This window comes from Cylas formicarius, unplaced genomic scaffold, assembly GCF_029955315.1.
Source record: "Cylas formicarius isolate icCylForm1 unplaced genomic scaffold, icCylForm1.1 PGA_scaffold_3__17_contigs__length_32017465, whole genome shotgun sequence".
Classification (NCBI taxonomy): domain Eukaryota; kingdom Metazoa; phylum Arthropoda; class Insecta; order Coleoptera; family Brentidae; genus Cylas; species Cylas formicarius.
This window is the reverse complement of record NW_026844326.1, coordinates 16,757,581-16,781,479: the sequence shown is the minus strand read 5'-3', so window position 1 is coordinate 16,781,479 and position 23,899 is coordinate 16,757,581. Positions and strand designations below refer to the sequence as shown.

Here is a 23,899-nt window from a genome sequence, read left to right as displayed (position 1 = left end):
AAAGGTTTTAAAAAGAGTTTCAAGAATCAGTTGTTATCTGAGAGTAATATTCGGTAATTATATCAAAAACTTGTTTTTCTTCACGATTATCGATACGGTTAATAATAATAATAATAATAAATACTTAATACAAATAAATAAATGCAACTTATATTTTTGAGCGCATATTTTCAGCGCTTAATTAATTAAGGCGTCATTCAATTCAGCAGCAGAATTGAGTGTTCTATTTTCAATTTATTCCAGAATTAAACTAAGGCGTTGTAATTCAAAGCAATTTAAACTTTATTACGCCTTCATGCACACCAGTCAAGGCAAGATGCTCGGTATTAAATTAAGACAAAGAAACTACGTTTTAAACAATTTATAAAATAACATTCAGCTCGAAAACGAACAGAAAACGAGTTGCAAAGTAGTTTCCGCAGTTAATGACGTTTGAACATTTTCAAGAGTCGGTTACAAGTAGGAATCGCGTACCCGGTAGAAAACGCTTGTATCAACATGTCAAAAACTTTAATTCCGTTAGTAAATTCCAGTTTTAATTAAAGTTTGGGGCGAGCAGATTCTGATAACCTGCATATTTAATGTTGATTGAAGAACAAACTGGGGTTTGTTTCAAGAAGCCTTTCCGACTTTTTACATAATAAGTGCTTCATATATAAATAAGGTAAAACGGACGAAGGACAGAAAAATATGCTTTGAAGTAAAAATTTTCCGTATCTGCCGTATCTGCAGTATCGTATTAAGATTATTGAGATATATTATTTTATTACCCTCTTCTACTTGGAATAATAAAATGCTTGATTTTGATTTATTATTTTACTTATTTTTTATTCTGATAATTTAGGTAATTGTTTTAATTGACACTGACTTTTTCAGCACCTGGTTGAAATATTTCCCCAACAACCACACGTTGTATTTCTTAAATTGAAGATTAAGGAACTAAATCTTCGTCAGTTGGTATTATCCCAAAACTTATCTTACAAGGCATCTGTGACTTGTACCTTAAAGTTTGGTGTTCTAGTAGAGCAGAATGGTATAAGGTATGCGAAATATAGTTAGGCGTTTCGATATATTTTGAAAGTTTAAAAATGCTCATTAAGTTCAAAGACTAAATTGCTTTACCAAATATTTAAACTTCAATCGTGTTTGCAAACAGGTTTTATACCGTAGGCCTGACACTTTGGAAGGAGCATGAGGTATGGTGAGTGTAGAATATAATTCGTTATTATATTATTATTATTGGAAAAAAAGGATGATATATTTATAAATGACGCACTTAATAAAGTTATTTTAATTTTTACATAGTTTAAAATGAAATTTTTTAAACAAATAACAAGTAAACGTTTCTTGGACAAAAATATTGAATAATAAATTTAATCATGCACCACCGCAAAGTTTAGTAACTCCTTTAAAAAAGAAAATATCAAGCTGAACGAAAAATTGAACCATTAAACAACAACAAGGCTTGAAAGGTTTAACCATAAAAAATTTCTATCAGTGAATTCCACATAGTACTTCATTTAATTTCTATTGTCAAATCTTTCAAGCCTTGTTCTTTTTTAATGGTTTAATTTTTCGATCGGCTTGATAGCTTCTTTTTCAAAGGAGTTATTAAGCTTTGTAGTAGAGCATCATTACATTAAATTGAAATATTCGATACTTTTTATTACAATAATCAGTTAAATAGGGGAAATACAACGAAAAAAAATAAAATTTTGTTTTTATAATTATATTTGTGTGGATGTCCCTAAAAATTTCAATTCGCAAGTACGTTATCAAATTTTCGTTTTTTTTTTGCCAACCATTAACCTATAATTTTGACATTGTAAATCTTGGTAGTTTATGAACTGAGACATAAATAAATGAACAACTATAGCTGTCTAAGTGTAAATATTTGTTTGATTTCAGCACTCTGGCTGGCATTAATCTTAATATAGGATTTATTTTTGTTTTCCTCTAAAACATACATATATTTATTACATAAATTTTCCACGACAATCTTACCATCGAAAATGGACCTGGCACCTAATTTCACAGAAGAAATTGCAAATTTCTGATGGCGATTTCGAGCTTTATCGGCAAAGCTGTTATCACTGAAATGTAAACTTCAAATTATTTTTCGACTGTTTGTTCAAACGTTATATTTAAATATAAATCCAAAAAATGCTTTAAAAATATTATTATCTGGCCTCATCTAATGGACAATGAAAAAAAAAACAGTCCCTCGTTGAATTTACTGATACAACCTTCCACTACATAATAAGTCACAGACATTTTGCTCACTTATTTCGGTCACCGAGTAGAAGACGCGCGAATTTCGTTGCAAGCGCACCGTGTACCTTGTCGACGGCCCACAGTGTGCCAGGAAAGCCCTACGTGTTCGACTAATTTGATTATTTGTAATGCCAATAAATTTTACTTAAAATTAATAAAAACGCAACAATAAAAAGAAAAAAATATTACGAACATCAAACTTTAATACAACATAATTATTATACGGGGTAAATACGGTAAATACTCTATATTTACAAACACTTTTTAATTAAATCATGAAAACTACACAAAATGTAGAAACATTTTGAAAGAATTATATTTAAGTAAATAAAAAATAAAATACAGGGTGTCCCAAAAGTCACAATTTAACAAAAAAAATTATTTATTTAATATAGATATTGTTATAGGATTTTTCAAAATATTTAAGTTTGTTTGCTTGAAAAAAGCGAAATAAAACCATAACAGGGTTTTATACATCTAAAGTATCATTCAGTTAATCACCTTGCTCTGTTTTTGTTACAATTTTTGCATTAGTCATAGCTCTAAGGAAGTTAAAGAGCAGTCATTTAAGGTTTTGATTTGTAGTTAGTCCTAGTGTCAAAAAAGCATGACAACTCATAAAAAAATTATGACAATACCTTTCACTATTGAAATGCCAAAAATAATAACAATGTCTTACATGAATCAAACTTAAGTTACACCATCGCTCTATTAAAAAAAAGAAAACAAATTTATATATTAATAGGTTAAAACTTGCTTTTTACAAGACCTCTGGATTCCTCCTGCGTCGGTTTTTGCTGAGTCGAACTTGCTCGCATTTTACTCTGTACCTGCTTATATATTGTTTGAGGGGGCGGAGCTAAATTGGATTTTACAATTTTGCTTTTTTGCTTATCGTTACGATATACCTAGAGGATTTGGGCATTTGTGATTATGAGCACGTTCCTTGACAAACTTAACCAAGCTTCATCGCCAGTGATTAAAAGTGTTAGTCTGGCCTATAATAACTTTTTATTGAATCGCACAGGTTTGCAATGCTGTTGCCAATCTTGGCGGATGGTTTAATGAGATCTGTTTATGAATCCTTCGTCCGGATATGGCCCCAATTATTTAAGTGAACGCTTCATTCCTATTCCAAACTTATCTTTAAACAAAACTAAATAAACAAGGTGGATTAAATACTCATTACATTGGCTTGGAACTTATATATAAAAATGTGGTTTAAGGGCAAGTACTAAGCATTTATGTGTGAAATACATCCCTTTTTTGTTTTTTTAAGTTTAGTTTAAGTTAAGTTTTAATTGTGTACATTATTCGGAATAAATTGACCGCGATGGACATACCGCTACTTTTTATTCGTCTACACTTCAGGGAAAAGGAAGCAGCATTCTTTACTTCCGTGTCGAGAGGGTATCATTTAAACGACACACTAGGTCATTAGCAATTGCTTGTTCTTTTGGATTACGGTTTCTCAAACGACGAGTTTTGCGACTTTTTTTCGCAGGATGATATTTTACTTGAAAATGCTTAAGATACTACATTAAAAGCAACGCAACTTTCCTAATTAACAAACTTTTATCTCTTTCAGTACTCTGATTTAGTGCGATAATAAAAGTCTTCTGAAATTAAATATTATTAAAACTTTTACTGCCGCTTTGCGTTTTCTTTTCCCCTCGTAATGCACGCAGCGGTTTATAAAGTGTTATTAATATTAGCCCGTTCTCCGTATTTAATTTAACAAAACAGCCTTTTAAATCATCGAGAGACATAGCTAGTAGTTTGTAGTTGAAATAAAACTCAAATTTGGGGCGATTCACATCCACTCTGTATGTCAAAACGGGGAAAATTATGCGGCGTTTTCGGCACCGCATTCGAATTTAATTGGAATGTATTTTAATAATTCTTCTCTTTGATTTGCAGACTGCAAATAAAACCGAGACACTGTATATGTAAAGCATAAATAACCAGAACGATGGGAAAACTTATTACTTGTAATTGGAGCCATAAAGAATATAGTGAAAACCAGATGATATACTAAAGCCATGGGATCTGACGGAATCAACATTCTTACACTGAATCTCTGCTTACCTTTTATTTTAGCTCGCATAATTCATTTGTTGTCTCACTCTGTACGAGAACAAGGATTTCTAAATTATTAGACAAGTAGTTGGCTAAATATTTTCTGACTCACGAGACCTGTGAATCAGCTTGGTTTTCGATGCAGCACAGACGAAATTTTGCAAGTTTGGGATAAGGCGAAATTGACTTTGTCAGTATTTCTGGATTTTACTAAAGTGTTTGATACGTTTGATAAGGATATTATAAATTCTAATTCCTGTTTTAGGGCAAGTATCATTTGCTTCTGAATCCAAATAAATCTGTTGTCATGCTATATGCAAAATTTTCGGAGAGTTTTTCCCAATTCCATCGGGAGTAATAACGTAAACCAACAATTTAAAACCGTTGTAAGAAATGTTGGAATTTTTAGGGACCAGAATCTTAGATTTTCAAAAAGCATAAATAAATAATAAAGATCTGATTTTTCAAAGAAACTTCCACAGACTGCTATTTACAAAATTTCTGGATTCCTCTTAGGTCGGTGTTTGTTGAGTCGAATTTGCTAATGTTGCGACAATCATCCCGATCGCTTCTTCAGAACTTAACTGAAAAGTTTCAACATTAGCAAGAAATTTTGTAAATAGTAATAAAGATGTGAATTAACGTGATGATCTAGTACTTTTGAAAGCTTACAAAAACTAAAAAATTCATATATACGTCTTATTTTCTTAATACAAAAGTTAAATCATATTAATTACGTCCTGATCTGGCCTGTTTTTCTACAAACTACTTATTATATTAATCTCCTCACTATTTATATTAAAAAAATCGGTTTCGCATCGCCATTCACAACATTGATGTAAGGTTTAAGGGCAAACAACTCACTATACCAGCACATATGACTTTCTTGCATCATAGCAGTGGTCTCTTTGAATGTCTACTTGACAGCGTGGTCTATAAATTTGGTTGATAGGTTGTGTAATTTATTCATATAATGGTTTGATGGGGTCTAGAGGTATATATATTAAGTCCTTCATTATTTCAAATTTTTTTACGTTGCTGCAACGGCTCCAAAAATATATGAACCCAGCGACGGAAATAAACATTTCGATTGCACAAAGTGTTGTGAGATAAGCTCGCATTAGAACACTGAGCAACCGAAGTAAGGAAGAAAAAACAAAGCAATTGTGATATGCTCAGGAGAGCTCGGATGCAAAAACCTAAAAAGGATCAAGGCGCATGATGGCAAGTACCTTGTTTGTGGTGACTTTGGCCATTGCCAAAACAACCATCAAGAAATTCGTGATAGACAAGCCGGTGCAGGGATAGGTCAAAGGAAAACCATGACAAAACCAGTTTTTATATTTGTTACATCCTATAATATTTTATTATAAATTCTTCTAATGTTAAATAGTTTACCCACTTCTGTTATCTACAAAGCGTTCGTCCCAGTTTTGCATTTTAAGGTATTCACAATCTGAAAACTCAGCGGTAATAAATTAAATATCTCACTTCAGTTGTCCATACGCGTTGCGGTGTCTAAATACACAGAGCAGTAGATTATGGCAACCCCCATTCGCTGTTTAAAACCGCCGACTCTAAATTATTTATTAATTTATGACGGTGTAGGTTTCGAAATAAATTATTTCGCATTTTGCGGTCTATAGGAACGTGCGAGTTGCGGCAGACAAGTGCGAATATAATATATTGCGTCCTGCGGGAGAAAAAGGGGAGGCTATGGAAGTAATCTAGAAATTCATCTAGAAATTCAGTATTTTTAATCACTTTGCTTTTACTTTTTTACTTACTTCGTTCTTCAGGTTCTTCAAGTTTTTTTGGTTACACACTCTGCTTCATAGTCCAGCCACTAAACGCAGAAAACTAAGCCCTCTCTAATTTTTGTAGTCTTTTCATTTTTCGTAAATACATACAATGACTGCCTTTTTCATTCAATTGGAGCATCTTCTCCATTGAGACGTTTATCAAAGCAGTTCAGGCCGTTTCTACACGAAAGAACTTGTTAGAAACAATAGTAGAAAGAGATAGGGTAGCACATATAACATTTGTAGATATTCAAAGGGATAATGATATTGCGCTAATAAAGAATTACCATCGCCCAAGCACTCAAAGAAAAGCTAGGAAACCACCAATCGGATGAATTTTAAGTCACGAAAGTACCAAAGCGGTAGCCCCTCTACTTCTCAAAAATCTACTTAGAGAATGCATTAAAATGATGGAAAGAAGCAGACGATCGAGTTTGGATAACAAAATCAACTCAAAGAAAATAGCCTAGTTATCAAAACCAGGAAAACAGTGGCAACGATCATAGAGATCTAGAGATTGTAGGGGGCGAAATCATAAACATAAATACTTCGGAGTGACGTTGCCAAAAAACAGAAAAGGCAATGAATATATCCCAAGTAAAATAGGACAAAGGAAAAACATTATTAGACTGCTTTGGAGTGAAAAAGTTGCGAAAAGGACCAAAACAAACGATGCGCAAGTCAATGAGTCAATATGTATTTATGGATCAAAAACTTGGAAGTTACTAAAACCGAACAAGAAATGAATTTTGTCTCTAAAAAGGGCTTACGCAGAAGCAGTAATAGAACTTCAAAGACGGAGCGCGTAACAAACGTGCAAATGGGTCTGAATACCATCTAAACCAAAATGCTTAATTGGTATGACTATTTCCAGACAATGGGACGTAATAGATGACCTAAGAAAATCTGAATTTTAGTTCACCCAGAAAGAAAGAAAACCCGAAGACCTCCAAGAAGCTAAAAGGAAAGCGATGCTAACAAAAACTTGAACAAAGGAGATTTGGTGGAATCCGTGATCGAGAAGCGAGAAACAGCGATAGCCGTAGAAAACTTCTAACTTCTAACACCAGGCTTTTCGAGAAGATGAAAAATAAAAACATGGCTTTAAATACTTTCAACAAAAATGAAAGATCGTAGGGAATTTTTATCAGGCCAATTATTCAGCATTTTTTAAGGTGATGCTCGCTCCGCCATCCTGCCTGGTACTTCGCTCTTTGTATCTCATCTTTCCTCTGTGTTTTTGTTTATTAATTGATGAAGTAAGTTAATATTAATTGAGATTCTACGGTTACTGTAGTACTGGCTTTTAGTTAGCGACAACCTGTTTGCTTATTACCTGAAGGCAGTATGTATGTTAAGTTAGGAGGGTCTGCCTCAACTTCGCCTTTTGCAGTCCTTGCAATAAAGCCTTTTATTATTACTATTATTTTTATTATTATTATTATAACGATTACTCGTTTTTTCTTCAATTTCTGTTTTCATTTAAAACATTTTTGAGCACACTTCATACTAACTATCCTGCAAGAAACCCATTAAAAAATAAATAATTTTGTGTTAATGTTTTCAACATACTTATTCATTGTTTCAAGAGAGTTGCAAAAGGGTACGATAATTATTTTGAAAAAAGTGCGTACATATAACGACTCTCCCTTCCCCTTCTAATACCAATTTGAATGACACCTTGTATAAATAGAAGTCGACTTCGAAACATAGAACTTTTAATAGGACACATCAACACGAATCACCCTGAGCATAAAGAGATTAAACCTTGCATTTTATAACAGCTGCGCTAATAGAAATAAAACGAAATTTTAATTTAAATTTAACTTTGTAAAGCTTAAGCGATATCGCGTGCTTAGTTGCTCGCTTGTTAAGTGTAAATTTTTAATGTTCTCGCCTACGAATACAATACCGAAAGTTGCTAGTACGTATACCTAACCATTTTATGCAACGATTCGACGCTTAATACTGTCGATTTTAGTTCGCCGTGTTCTGAACTAAAAGGTTTTGAAATTTTAATGGAATTTTGAAATTTCCGTTCTGATTTTCACTTGGGTAAGATTTTTACAATAATGCACATTTTTAAAGCATTTTCGCATAATTAGCTCCAAACGTGTTGCCCACGTATTTATGTTAATACTTTTTTGCAGTTTGAATTATTGTCTCAAGTTGTTGGATTGGTCAAATTATAAATAATTCTTTATAAAAATGTTCTGAAAACTTCATCGTTTTCGATTTACAGTGTCTTTTTTGTGCTGTTTTTGTTACGCGTTTTTGCACAGTCTTATATCTGTTTTGGTCAAGTAGCTACTAGAGATATACAGGCCCTGTCTATGCCTATAATACAGGAACTTATGAATCAAGTATGAAAAAAAAATTGAGAAAGTCCATTCAACATACACATGCGCCAGATTTAAAAGTTCATCGACACCCAACACGGTTGCTGAGAGTCAATAAATCTGGATGCCGCATTTTATTAGTAGTATTTTGTCAAAATATGCCCTAAACTTATTTGACTTTTGGCGTCTTACGGAATTCTTGCTGGGGTGGAGTTACCCAATGTCACTTAAACAACCTAGATATACTACAAAAATAGATTATTAAAATTATATACCGAAAATATTTGGGTTACTGTAGTGATACCTTTTCTCGAGAGATCAAACTACTAGACGTGTGGCAGCTTCACTGTCTTATATTACTGAGGGATGTATACAAAAAAAAAGATTTTATTAAACTCAGTTGAACACAACTACGAGACCATGAGTACGTCGACTTATATAACGACATCTTTAAAGAAAATTAGGCAACGTACAAGTAATTATTTTGCACTGAGGCTATATTAGTACATTAGTACATTAGTACAAGTGCGGTAACCAGCAACCGAACGTGTTGCATACTATACTTTTTCTACGACCGTTAGTTTTTGGGTACATTTTCGCAAAACACGAATACATTCACTGACATGACCGTCAGAATTGACAAACGTCAAAAATCAAAGCGTGGGAAATATCTCCGAAAACATCCGATCGCTCCCAAATCCGTTCGGTAAAATCCCGGAAATGTCCGAAATGACTCGGATTCGTGGGAAAAGAAATTGACGCTTCCCGCCCGCTAGCTCGGTGGGTAATTGGGTATTTTACAGACGGGAGTAAAAAATAATTTAGACAACTTTGATCTTGAAAACATCTTAATCTTTGTTTTCTTAAGATATTTAATCTGTTTAAAGTATACGGTATTTTGTTGATTTTGATTTCCAAGAAATTGTTTCACTCCAATTGTTAAATGTTTTTTTGGTTTGTAGGTTTGTATTTAAGGTATATAAATAAAATTTATATTAATTATTTAATGTAAAAACAACATTGCAACTGCAGAATGACTAACAATATAACTTGAATTATATATTTCTAAACTTTTCCAGTAACTTGTTTCTTAAAAAAAAAACTTAACAAATGAACTTGTGACTAAAGTGGTTGGATATTATTATTTAATAATGTCAAAAAAGCATAAAGATCTCATACGTCAAATACAGCAATTACAAAAAATTAATGACAACACACATTAAATATAAACAGATAAAACAGACAAACATTGACAAAAAAGCTATCTTGCGGACGCACATTGATATGAAATTTTTGACTTAAATTTAAAATTTAATCTACGTAACTTAACAACAATCGTATAAACACTAAAATTTTTCTATATTAATTTTACTTAAACCCAGGTCGCATGAGGGAGTTTTGCAGAATTCCCCAGCAAAATATTTGCAGGATGGCCTAACAAGATATAAAATATCGTGTTTTCTAATTTATTGCCGTTCTTGATATACGACTCTCGTGGTGGTGCATATGCGGCATCTTATAAATATCCGGTTCCAATTTGGTGCCGATAGCCGCCGTAGATAACGATTCCTAGGGGACAAACTGTTTCTTTCCCCCTTTTCCGGATTAATTAAGACAGTCGGGGATTTCCAGATTGCAAACGACCGGGACTGGTGTTTTTCCGCCCGGAAAAAATGTCTCGGCAAGAGGAAGAAGAGATTTGGGTCCCGGAGTAAATAAAGTGTGGTATTGGATTTTTTTAACCCCATAAACTAGGATTGATTTATCGAGTTGGAACGGATTAAGGACTTTTTCCAGGGACTGTGGTCCCTCTCTAGGGTTCAGTTTTTTCCTGAAATGATTAATTAAATCAGACCCTACTTAAGTTTATTTACTACAATGGGGAGGTATCTAGAATCTCAAAAAAAGGAACTTTTTGAAATCTATATTAGACCGAAAATCTAATAATAATGTGACCCTAGACACACATATTCACAACTTGTGAATTGCTCTCCCTAAAAGGCCGTAAAATAAGACTAACAAAATATATGTTGACACGAAACACGATTGCATCACAACTGCACAATGTATTTAATAGTTAGCTGCTATGAATGTTTACTTAAAAATATATAAATTAGCCTTTTTATCTACCTAGATGTTTTTTCTGGATTTGTTGTTTATTGTAATTGTATTGTGAATTGTATCAATATTAGAAATTGACACTATAAACTTTTTTTTGAATATTAATCCGAGGGTTTGTAGCGAAACAAATTATGACGCGTAGCAGTTTCTATATTTCTATTTGATGCTGCAAGTTGAGTTATAATTTGATAGAGGGCGCCCCCACGATTAAACGATTATCGTATCGAGTTACAGCCGGTAACGCCGGACACAGAAATGGTGGTGGGCCGGCATGTCACCCAATAGTTCTATTTTTCTAGATCTTGTGTAATGTGAAATATTTTTCATATCGAGAGAACCTGTGGCCTGTTATGTCGCCGTATTGTGTCAATACACTTTACCGGACGTTTGCCTGGTCTTTTGTTTGTTTGTTACAATAAGCGGATCGACCCAGTTTCGCTGCAGCTTGTATAACCAGACCAGCATACTACCCATACTATAAACTACACCACAACTTAAACTTATGTCCTGCAGCTGTAAGTTATTATTGGGTCGATCTGCCATCGCAGTTTCTAGATGTCACAAAAAAAATTAGTTATATTTATAATACGTCGTTTGAATGCGAAATTGAACGAGAATTCTTCACCAATAAAAAATCTTCACCCTATCAAAAAAAAAAAAAAAACTAGGAAAGGCTTTTCTTGATCCGACCTTGTTTAAAATTCCATCGTAATAAAAGAGATTGCCTGGTGAATTTTTAAAGGATCTCCTTATACCCTTATTCCAGCGGTGTGGATTTCGGTAAAAGACACTCACTCATTCCCGAATCCTTAATGTGTCGGGAAAAAAGAGCCAGATAGTAACTTTTTTACTTTGCGGAAACGTGGCAAATATATCCTTATCTAATAAAGAACGCCTCAACCTGAAAAAAAGATGAAGTAATTGAATTTTAATAAATAATTCGGAATTGCGCTGCAAATCGATCCCGATTGACTCTGGCGTGTTGATTTTGATTTTAATACTTTAGGCATGAATTTGTTTAGGTACAAGCAAAGTGAATGATTAAGAAACGAGCGTGTAAAGAAGTTTATTAATGTGTTACTGTATTACTTTTTGCACAACAACTGAGTGATGTGAATGCGATACACATCTATCAGCACTCGCAATCGTCAAATTACGGTCAGTGTTCGAAATTCATTTATTATGGCCGGGACATTCCTTAACACCCTGTATTTGCATTTGGAACGAATCTGTAACGCTGAAACTAAAATCGAAATCGCTGTCGACAAGAAAGCAACGATTCGTCTGCGTAATGAAAATTCCGGCAATACGGCGAAATAGTCGAATCCACTCCACGAATACACACACAATACCGGCCATATTTTATTCGGAAAGTGTTTGTAAGCTGCCCTTATTCTGGTAACGTACGAAGAGAGCCTTATAAATTCTTTATCTTTGTTGGTGTGTAACTTGTCTCGAAAGTTTATAGCGGAACGCAGTCGCTTTAAAACGCTGTGTCAGTCTGTTAAAGCTGAGCTAAGAATAATGTGCGGCAGACCTGTCAAAATGTCGAGCGCTGAATCGCCACCATAAAATTGTACTGGATTATTCTCCGTTAAACACGAAAATGTATTATATATAATATCGGAGCACATTGAATTTAATTATTTAAATGTTCACAGACAAGTTGTATATATAGACGCCGTTTCTTGTCGCGATTAGATAGTTACTTTTAAAATTTACTTTTGCGATGTATAGAAAAAGTACTCAAATTAAAAGAATTATTATTATTCAATTATACCAGAAATGCTATCCATTATGACAGTTAAATATTCATAAAGCTTTAATGTTTCCAAAAAACTGATTTAATGAATAAGAAGTCATACGCTTTAAAAACAACAGTATTACATTTTAAACCCAAGTATCTTGAAAGCACAACCTTCTCAATAATAAGTTGAAGATTGAAGTTTTGATGATCAGTTGAGTTGGAGTGCATGTTAGTTGTTTTCAGAGCGTTTCCTGAGCTCTTAACTTCTATAAAATTCATTTAGTTAATGATGATTTCCAAATTTAATTTAATGATTTGAAGGTTGTTGTTGATGAATCGAACTTTCTGACGTTTCACCAATCATCTTGTTAGCTTTTGCAAGAGGAATGCAGACGTTATTCGTTTTACTTATTTTTCTTAACAATTAAGATTATAATTTCAGTATTATGCCAATGTATTCTAAGAGGAAACCAACACACTGATTATTAGACTTATTAGACTATAATATATGTTTTCCCAGGCCTGAAAATAAAGTGCTTTGTCAATTTAAAAGTGAATGCAATGATGTGGCAATTTACATGACAAATTTATTTTTCTACTCCCTTCTGTAAAATATCTAATTATACACCGATCGATCCGGCGTGCGGAGAGCGTCATTTTACCACGGATCCGAGCCACTTCGGACATTTTTTGGGTAGTACCACGCCGGTGTGGTAGCAATTCTACCGCGCGGTTTATATTTTGAAGTTTGTCAATTCTAACTTTCATGTCAGTGAATGTATTCGTGTTGTTTAGCAAAAATGTGCCCAAAAACCAACTATCGCAAAAAAAGTATGGTATGAAATATGTTTAGTAAATTTTATCGTTTACCACACTTGTTACATAATGTACTATTATCGCACGATACATGAAAATATTTTTGAAAAAAATTGCTGCACATTTAGCACTTTCAACATTTTATTAATTTTGTGTTCTTGAAACTACGTTACTTAATGTTGCATGCGCCCATATAAGTTCCGAATACAACTTCAAAATAAACGAAATTATTCAAATCATTTTATTTTCAATGAAATTCATTAATTTCACTCTCATGTCAATTTAGGATTACGCCGTATTATAACTTCGCAAAACTGTAACAAATAATTTGAAAAGAAATATATCTCGATTAAGGGGATATTTATTACAGCATCCGAGCGATTATAAAACGCCAGATGGGAATGACTTATTTTCGTTGCTCGAACAACATCTTTTAGGTACGGCGTTCCGGAAGACTGATGGAGATTTTATTTGGAAGTAAGGGATGTAAAGTACCATGTTTTATACCGGATTATAGTGCCCGCAAAAAAGTTTATTGCGAAAATAAGGCTTCTAAAATATAAATCAATGAGATGGTTTTACATCCTTTGATTGAGTCTTTTCGTTGTAGGTACATACTTACATGTGTTCTAAACTTTATAGGGAATAACATTTTGTATTTCTTTTTTAACCAATTCGCAATATTTGTTGTGATTGGATTTCAAAACTTTTGTGAAAAACTCATTTATTTGGGACGTAACGACCAAAATGTATCTAATTAATTACACATATGAAATTTTACACATAATGCTAGCAAATGAAACAAACAAAAGAAGAAATCAGTATCATGGTCACCTTAAGCAACATATAAATAAGTTTAGATATCTGAATCGTAAAAAAAACAAAAAAACAAGAATGTTAACATTTTTTTATTCAGGGTTAACACAAAATATCGAACGCATAAAGTTTTAAGACATTCAGAAAGATATATTACTACTACTACTCCTACATACCATGGTCGAACAACACTTTGAGCGTTGTTTCTTATTGTTTTGCTTTTTCCTATTTTTAAATTTAGTAAAACATTACCTAGGTCTCAATGCAAATTTAATAGAATAAAAATATTATTAGCAATGAAGGCTAGAATAAACGAAAAAATACTTAAATATAAGTTATTGTGAAAATATTTGCACACATTGTTTTTTTTATTTTTAGAAGTGACCCAAATTTTAAATTTAATTGAAAGTGACTTACATTAACAAGTAAAACGATTAATGGCGGCTGACAGTTCAGACGTCATTACTACGCACATGGGTTCGACTACACAACAAACCAAATGAAACATAATTTATTCGTGAAATGCTCCTATAGATCATTTTCCTTGAAATATTTTCCGGGCATTTTTATAGTTTGCCACGTAAAAATACCGATATTGCATCCAGAACATGCACGCTAGAATTCTTTGTCAATTCGGAATTCGTTCCAAGGCATCTGCTAGAAATTCTCCTTTCGCATGTATATTAAAAAGTATAATATAGTATCCCCGTCAGGATATTGATTTCGACAAGTGGAATTCCTATGCAGTGATTTTTACAGTTTGAGATTGATTTTTATACTCGTCTGAAAAATAATTTCCTTGCTGGTTAAATTAATTGATGGCAGCTGTACAGATTTTTTCCAATTTTTTTCTATTCTTGGAAATATCTATTAAATATTATCTGATGTAAGGCATTTGAGATAATTATAATGGAAAAATAAATCTACTCACAAAAGTGTGTAAAATAATTTTTTTTCAAAGTAAAAGCACTTTGAAAGGACGGCTAATGACATTTTGTGTAAATTTTGAAGTTTGTTAAAAATAGCCATTTAGAGTTTAGTAACCCAGAAATTGAGGTTTCTGGCAGAACACTATAGATTTGAAATACTCTTCACTATTGAAGAAAACTTCCCAGAAATCCCATTAATTTTTCGGATACTGTAAAAGCAGTCCAATTATTCCTTCCAAAATTGCGTAGCGGCGAAGACTACAAAAAATCTGCTGACAAAATTAAATAGCGACGTTCTTAAATTGGAAACAAACGATTCACTTTGAAAAACATAATCTGTCACAACTTCCATTTAGCAGTCGTCTCCGAGAAATTATTTCAATTAACACGGAACTTTCTCAGAAAAGAGCCTCCACGACATTTAATATTCGGTACAAGTTTTCAATGCCGCGACTTAGTTTGCATGACATTATATCCGAAGGAGACCCCGCGAGCCCTTAATATTGGCGGAACCAACAAATATATCATAATCTTATAAAAATAGCTTTAGAGATATTTATATCGCCTTTTAAATTATTTTATAAGATTTTTGAGTTTTGCACGAAGTACATTGGAGAAGCACGATGTACTGGGCGCTGTCAATCATGTACCATTTAAAAGTGATCTAATTAGATATCCACTTGGTCCAATAAATTCTTAATCAAAAAGTTCAATTTGAGTATTAAGCGTATAAGTTGAGTAACTGAAAAAATGTCGCTGAAATTCCCCACAACTCTCCAAAAATATCCAAATGTACTCCTTCAAATTTTTGAGATTTATTCCAAGTATTTGGTGAAGTCAAAAGTGATATATTGTATTAAAAGAATGAAAAATGCAATACAAAAATATGGTTTCGAGCTAGAAACAAAATAAATTTGGTTTCGCAACACGTAATATAAGTTTTCCAGCAATTGAGATTGCGAATCTATTGTTACAGCTCCTGAAAATAGATTTTAAAATTTAATACCATATTCGGTCTCTTACAGACTGTAAAATCGTTATTTTTGGGAGGGGATACAAAAATATGTTTAAGATAAAGAAAATCACCCATGTTGGATGCAATACATGGCAGACGTGACACTCGAAGGTGTATACGTATATAGTAAGTGACCCACCCTGATATCATCGTTCACACAATTACTTAATATTTACTATAAAAAAATCATTCAAACTGTTTCTCTTACATTTTATACATTGATGATAAACTTCAGCTTTTCATTATAGCTCCGAAACTCCCAGAAATACATCAAAATTTTCGAAAATACTTTGCAATCCTCTTGGAATTCTTTGCCCTTGTCCGTTAAAATACCCGGTAAATTACCTCCCGGTGTTAAGTAACTTCTACGATAAAAAATAAACCGCGTTTAATTGTAATATTTTTCTAAAGTATTTTTCATTGAAAGCCATTCTGTCATCCTCACTACTAAAATAAAAACAGGCGGTAAGAAAGCGTAGCTTCATCGAAGAGGGAGGGAGAAAGGCTTGTGGTAGAGCTAGCTCACTGTTTACCTTTTCCGTTTACCGTAACTCTGCAAAACCCGTTGTCACTAACTGCAACGTTGCCAGTATTCACATTTTTTCATGTTACCACTTAAATCATTGAGCGACGTTTAATTGTTATTTGATTTGGCTTCTCTTTAATAAATAAGTGTAACGTCGACGGAAGCAATTCTTTAATCCCTTCCTAAAGTCGATAAGTAACCATTTGACAACGTCGCGAAAACTTGCAATGGGTCATGCGACGTCCCCACTGTTCTGAGGGACTCCGCTAAACGCTAAAATTAAATTATTAAACGCTGAAAACACTAAAGAACCCTCAATACTTTCAAAGTAATAATCGTCTTTGTTGCGTAGCCCTACAATCGCGAACGTCTTTATTTTGATTAATTCTCCTCATCTGTAACGTTTTTATTGGCGAATTTATTTCATTCGTTCGCGCGTAACAGAAAGATGGTTGGGGCGCGACGCCAAGACGCGTTTATCAATTTTGTTGTGCCGGGAGAAATGTTCCCCGCCAAAAAGAATTTAATTATGAAAATCGCGCTGTAGATAGGTTCCTTCGCTAAGAGATTTGTGTTCCGGAGTGGGGAAACGAAATTAAATTCTAAGTGAAATGCGTGGCATCGCGTTTAAAAGGTGCCGTTTCAAAACCGACGAAATTGGTGAAATTTGACATTCGGGCATTCGGAAAGTGTGATTTTTTGAAATATTTTTAGTACTCGCGGGATAAGGTTACAGGTTCCATTAGAATGTCTATTAGAATGTTTATGTCTATGTCTATAATGCCTATAAACTTATCGCTTACTTTGAAGAAAGGAAATTATTAACAGATTCCCAATTTGGTTTTCGGTCAGGTAGGTCCACCATCCGTGCCTTATACACAATGATTGAGTATGTGGTTGATGGGTTTGAGGAGGGCCTGATGACTTCGGTAACGATGTGCGACCTCAGCAAGGCATTCGACTGCGTGGATACTAATATACTTCTTTCCAAACTTGAGTACTACGGAATTCGTGAAAATACCCTAGTCCTTTTATTTATTTGACCGGAAGAAAGCAATATGTTGTCTGGAATGATCGGGAATCCACTCTGTTGGACATTACTAATGGAGTGCTTTAGGGTTCCATCCTTGGTACACTTTTGTTTATAATATACATAAATGATGTAGTATTTGCAACTAATGCTGCTCGCAGTATACTCTTTGCGGATGACACATCATTGATTTAATTTAAATTTAAATAAAAAGCTGTCCACTCTCCATGATTGATGATGAGTGGTTCTCTGCAAATAAACTTAAATTAAATTCTGATAAAACAAAGACACTAATTTTCAATACCAATAGAAGAAGTAAAAAATCTGAACCGGTCAAACTTGTTGGTGTCTACCTAGATGCGTTTTTAACCTGGTCGACTCATATAGACTACCTGTGCTGTAAATTGTCTTCTCAGAGTTTTGTTCTGAGACAACTGCGAGGATCCATCTCGCAAAGCACTCTCCGTATAGTTTATTTTGCACTGTTTCATAGTGTCTTATCATATGGACTACTATTGTGGGGGAACGCGATGGCGGCCGAGAGAGCCTTTAGATTGCAGAAGTCTGCGGTTCGGGTTCTTGGGGGTGTTCCGCCGTCCAGACACTGCCAGAATTGAAGATACTTACGTTACCATGTATTTTTATTTTCCAAACTTTAGTTGAAATCCACTCAAATTGGTCTGTTTTTCCGACTCATGCTGGATATTACAGCTATATGACGCGAACAGCTGACAATATCATAAATTAAGATCAAGGTTGTGTACTACATAAAACAATAAACTTAATCTAGATTTGTATAATATTTTTGCAAACACTCTTTTTCGGTCCAAAAATATTGATGTTAAACGACTTTCCACTAAAAAATTGAAACAATTATCAAAAAAGTTTTTTGAAGAGCATTGTTTCTATTCCATAAACGAAATTGTTACTCATCGGGCACAGTAGATCTAAGTTATTTTAAGTTATTTTATAAATTATTATTATTATTATTCTTAGAGTGTTTTACTTTCTGGTGACACTGGTTTTTTTATTTAGCTCAAATGCTTATCCTTTATTTTCAGAATAAAGGGTAGCCTACCATTTTTTCTTCCATAATAGTTGGTTCAAATACCTTACGGACGCAACTCTCCTTCCACAAAAGAGAACAAAAATCTTAGGGAGAAAAGTTGTATGAATTCATTGATACTTTTTAAATATTATATATTTCATGAATTTCTGACATATTTTGACATTTATGTCAAAAGTGACATTTGTAAGCCTAAATAAATCTATCACTGTCCCTAAATGTTAACTATTTGGGGTTGATTTTTTTTTATCGAAGAGAGACTACCTTAGGGGTCCGTATTGATATTTTAAAAATAAATAAATATAATAAATAAATACGTACAAAAAATGTTAAAGTTTTTTTTTCAAATAAAAATACCTCATTTTTATAGCTTTATCGTATTTGGCATTTTATCGTAACTTTATCCCATTTGTTATAGTGTTAAATATTTCGACATATTAGCAATAAAATATTTTTGATAATTTTTTATGAACTACGTCAAAATATAGCCAGCGTTATATAAACCAAATGAAGCACTGTTTTTAACGATTAATAGAAAAATTTAAAACTGTTTATTGTTATAACAAACTATTATGTATTATGTGCCATACATACGACACATAGTACTGTTATAAGGAGAGCAACCCTAAATATATAATTATAAGCTTTCTGTCGTAGAAATTGATCCGATATATTTATTTCCTCAAAGGTCACTTTAGACGTAAAATTCGAAATATATTGGAAACGGTCAGATTCACGTATAGGATAATATACCGTGTGAATTGTATACACTTGTAAAATATTTGTTTATGGTACGATTTTGATTTTTGTTTTTTTGGATAGGTCTCTGAAAAATGCACTACAATCTTGTTTTGCTTACTGCATCAACTTAAAATCATGGCCAACTCAGATAATTTAACAAAACGAGGGAAGATGGAAGTACTATTAGGTCTTACTCAGGATTACTTAGGACCCATCTATATCAATTTTTATAATATTTCAATATGCGGTGTAAAATCTTTGATTTGATGTTTTTTTTTTGTTGGATAGATCTCTCAAAAGCCCACTAAAACCTTCTATTTCTTTTTACAGCAACCTAAAGTCTTAAGCGAACTGCATGAAAGTAGATGTATAGTGCCGATATAAGCAACAGAAACCGTACATAACCTCAATTTCCTAACCCCCCCGCAGCGGGGGCCCCCCGCGCGTGTCCCCCCTGTCTACCAGAGTGCGCTCCGCCCCCCACCCAGCTTGTGTAGCGTCCTGTTTTGCCCCGGTTCCGCCCGTCGCTGCTAGATGTCGCGCGCTTGTGTAGCGTCCTGTTTTGCCCCGGTTCCGCCCGTCGCTGCTAGATGTCGCGCGCTCCGACCGTCGTAGGCCCCCCCGGTAGAGGGCGGTGACGGTGCGGCGCGGTGACGCGGTGGATCGGGAGGATAATTAAATAAACTTGAATTTTAATACATTTTATTTTATTTTATTTATAAAATTGGTCTGGCGAGGAGTTTCTTCTTCTTTTTATGTCGATTCAGTCGACCATCCCATTGTTCCTGTTCCTTGCGTTGTTCTTCTTCCCGTTCCCGGAGGAAATCTAAATACGAAGTGCACTCCTCGCCGTCCCACTCCGTCGACCACCCACCCGGGTACTCCTGCTGCTCCTTTGTTTCTTTTGATCCACCGGGTTGCTCCTGCTGCTGGTGATGTTCCCTTGTCGTTTCATGTCGTACCGGGAATTCTAACCCCCGGTACTCTTTGTGTGATTTGAATATGTGACGCCCTAAGCGATGCGCCAACATAATATGCGACTTGTCATACGGACAAACCGCGATTTTTTCTAGAACAAAACAAAGTATGATATGTAGCGTTTCCTATAAAACACACATTTTTTTTTTAAACAAAACTTCCAAAAAGGGGGGTTATCAAATAATTTTAAAAATTGTTTTTTAAGTTATACGCGCATACCAAAATTCACGTTTCAATTCACTGTCATTTAAATGTAAGTGTATTATTGTCAAAAGGGCAAACTGCAATTTTTTAGTACAAAAAATAAACAAAAATATGTATATATTTCGCGTTTTCCCCATAAAACGCACATTTTTGAAACAAAACTTTCAGTAATTTTAAAAATTGTTTATTTTTTAAAAGCCAAAATTCCCTATTCACTGTCATTTAAAAGATATTAAAAACGCTCAATTTAATTCGATTATTATTGTCAAAAAGGCAAACTGCAATTTTTTAGTACAAAAAATAAAACATTTTTGAAACAAATTTAAAAATTGTTTATTTTTTAAAAGCCAAAATTCCCTTTTCCATTCACTGTCATTTAAAAGCTATTAAAAACACTCAATTTAAATCGGTTATTATGCAACGTAAAAAAGATGAGTATCATATTTTAAAACAGGTAGAAACTAACCAAAAAAGTGATAACCCAAACTGAAACCCACAAGAAAAGACGCGCACTGTATAAAGGTAATTAAAATATAAAACTTACCAGTTGTAGGGTCGTAGGGAAATGGACATCGCACTTCTCTATTCATTGCACTGAATATAGTCTATAATACACATGCAACGTATTTATACACATGCACTCCCTTCCATGGTTGAATTAAAAGTCGAAAGGTCTTCTACCCACAAGCACCAACGCCGATTTGAATAGACGCGATGTTGTCGCCAGACAACCGTGCAGGTAGAAGTCTCAAGGTCAACACGCTTTCACACGGGAACGCAACCGTTTCGGACGTTGGACGAACGTATGTTGCCGCAAAAGATCAAGGCCAACTTGCTTTCATTTTTTACAATCTCCGTATGGGATGTGGAATTTCAAAACGCGCCGAGTCTAAATGTCAAGTTGTTTTGCTTGTTGAGAATAATAATTAATTGCCCCCTTTATATTTGCTCCGTGGGATTAACGTAATGGGAAAAATTTGTTGCAACGCATGTGGAGGTGTCTTCGTTTGTTAACTTTTAGAAAGTATTCTCGCACCGTATAAATACATCTCATTTTTCTCTGTTTTGTCAGTAGTTGTTTTTGGTATTATTCGTGCAACGTGGAAGCTAACTTAGTGGTTTGGTGTTCGTACAAAAAAGCAGTAAGTACCTTTTTTATTGTCTTATTTTAATTCTTTAACATTTGTTATTATTTTATAAAGTTCCTAAAGATCATCTTAGTACTCTCAACCCGTAACCGCAAATAGAATAGCAGCAATCTTAAGCGTAAGTTTTTTTTATTTTTTTAATTTTGAGATAAAATAATTAATAATAATTTATAGATGGACTTAAGTCAACTGAATCAAACCTGTCTTGCAGAAGGTGATTTTGAGCAGCCGATTGTCAAACTGCATGAATTGCCGATAGGCGTTCCGTTTAAAATTACTAGAGCCAAAATTGTTAATACAAAATTTGGCAATTCCGTGTTGCTGCAATTAGAAAATTCCGTAGTATTTCTTCCTACTCGCGTGACAGAAGCTTTCCGTCCGAGACTAGAACACTTTGCGTCGGGGCAGTACAAACTGGTCTACGAGGGATCCAAAGATATTGGAAAGCCCAACTCTTTAAAGAAATTCAAAATAATTCAAAATTAATCAACATATTATACAGGGTAAGTCTTATTTACTGTTATATATTTAATAAACCACGATGCGCGTAAAGCAGATCATTCATAGAGCGCAAATCTTAATTTTAACCTTACAAAAATTAAAAAAGCATATTTCCGACAAGTTCACTCTTAGAGATAGTGATGTGTGGCTTAGGAGACTAAATAAAAATATTGAATCTTGCAACCAAATCGTTTCTAACGAAAAGGATTTCTCTATTGGGTTAAAAAGAAAATTACAAACTACAATTCAACATCTGAAAGCTATTAGAAAAATTATTCTTAATTATCAACATAAGCATTTTGGATTGGGATTACAAAGTAGTAGCCGCGAGACAAACACAAATGAAATGGTTGTATGGGAATCGGTAGCGTCGTGTTTCCAGGGAAGAGTTCAGACCGGTGTCATAATTAATTTACTTCATAAAGATTTAATTCAATTTTTAAACGATTCTCGTCCAATATTTCAACAAAAAATTAGTCAAATTTTAAAGAAATTTTTATTGCTGAAAGTAAATACCACATTTTGCGGTGAATTTATTAAGGCAAAAAATGATGTCCAAGGCGAAGTTGATGTTAAATATCTGAGTACCGGAAATGCTGTAGTTGATTTAGGAACAGAATTGAATGATTGGTTTGTTGAAAATGTGCAAGATAAAATTTTAAATCAAATGTCAGAGTTTCAGGAACGTGATTCCGGGTGGGCTTTAAATAATATTATTTATTTAGAGATTAACATTAATAAATTTGAAATGGGTAACGGGTCATCCTTCGTTGAGTTGCCTAAAGAAATTGCGAATAAAAGGGCTTGTATTAACATTAGAAATGACGATCAAGCGTGTTTTTATTGGTCAGTTGTATGCGGACTCTTTCCAGCACGTTTTCGTCAGTATTTACCCTCTTCATATCCATACTACAAAAGTGTTTTGAAAACTGAAAATTTACAAACACCTATGGAAATGAATAAAATAAGCAAATTTGAAAAAGACAATGATATTTCCATCAATGTTTATATCTTAGAGCTTAATAAAAATGAAAAAACTAGTTTTTATTCCGTGTTACCTGCACGATTAACAAAAGAAAAACGCGAAAAACATTCAAATTTGTTGTTAATACAAAATAAATATTATCCAAAAGTTAATGATTTTGATCCTGATCCGCAAGATAATGATTATGAAGAAATAAAATATCACTATTGTTACATTAAAAATTTGTCTCGATTAGTTTCCTCACAGCTCAGTAAATATAATCACAAGAAATACATTTGCGATAGGTGTTTGAATTATTTCAATAACGAAACTCGTCTACATGACCACGAAACAATATGTTCCAGTTTCAATGAGTATAAAGTGTCTTTTCCCAAATATGATTACGTTGAATTTCGAAACCATATATATAAACAAAGGACTCCGTTTGTAATTTACGCCGATTTTGAGAGTCAATTGAGAAAAGTAAATTTGAAAATTTCAGATAAAACCTCGAAATACCAAAAGCACGAAGCTTACAGTGCTGCATATTACTTTAAATGTTCTTATGATGATTCAATATCATTTTTCAAAAGTTATCGTGGTCTAGATTGTATTGATTGGTTCGTGGAGGAAATATCTAATTTATCAAAATTTGTTCGTTCAAAATTTAAGGATATTATACCAATGGATAGTGAAATTAGTCTAGATCAAAGGTCGAGTCATTGTCATATTTGTGAAAAACCTTTTTTAAAAGAAGATGTTATTGTTCGTGACCATGATCATTTTACTGGTAAATTTAGAGG

At 33.5% G+C, this 23,899-nt stretch overlaps 2 protein-coding genes and 1 long non-coding RNA gene across 6 annotated transcripts in view; all 3 read right to left on the bottom strand.

Moving 5' to 3' along the window:
* LOC132699070 (Ig-like and fibronectin type-III domain-containing protein 2) overlaps window positions 1-23,899 on the bottom strand; it is a 244,429-nt gene that overhangs the window by 106,773 nt on the left and 113,757 nt on the right. The gene's annotated exons all lie outside the window — the stretch shown is intronic.
* Window positions 16,081-18,564, bottom strand: LOC132699761 (uncharacterized). The gene is made up of 4 exons (XR_009618546.1): window positions 17,799-18,564; window positions 17,268-17,743; window positions 16,472-16,737; window positions 16,081-16,385 (listed from the first exon to the last, which is right to left on the bottom strand). It is a non-coding gene; the product is annotated as an uncharacterized LOC132699761 (long non-coding RNA).
* LOC132699975 (uncharacterized) lies at window positions 20,018-21,166 on the bottom strand. Its single transcript, XM_060666991.1, has 2 exons — window positions 21,028-21,166; window positions 20,018-20,370 (listed from the first exon to the last, which is right to left on the bottom strand). The coding sequence occupies exons 1-2, from the start codon at window positions 21,071-21,073 to the stop codon at window positions 20,018-20,020; spliced, it is 399 nt and encodes a 132-aa protein (XP_060522974.1). The 5' UTR covers window positions 21,074-21,166.

Coding starts and splice junctions, on each gene's coding strand:
- LOC132699975 (XM_060666991.1), bottom strand. CDS start 21,073: ATGAATAGAGAAGTGCGATGTCCATTTCCCTACGACCCTACAACTG. Junction 20,371..21,027: donor TCCCTACGACCCTACAACTG/GTAAGTTTTATA, acceptor GTTTTGTTCTAG/AAAAAATCGCGGTTTGTCCG.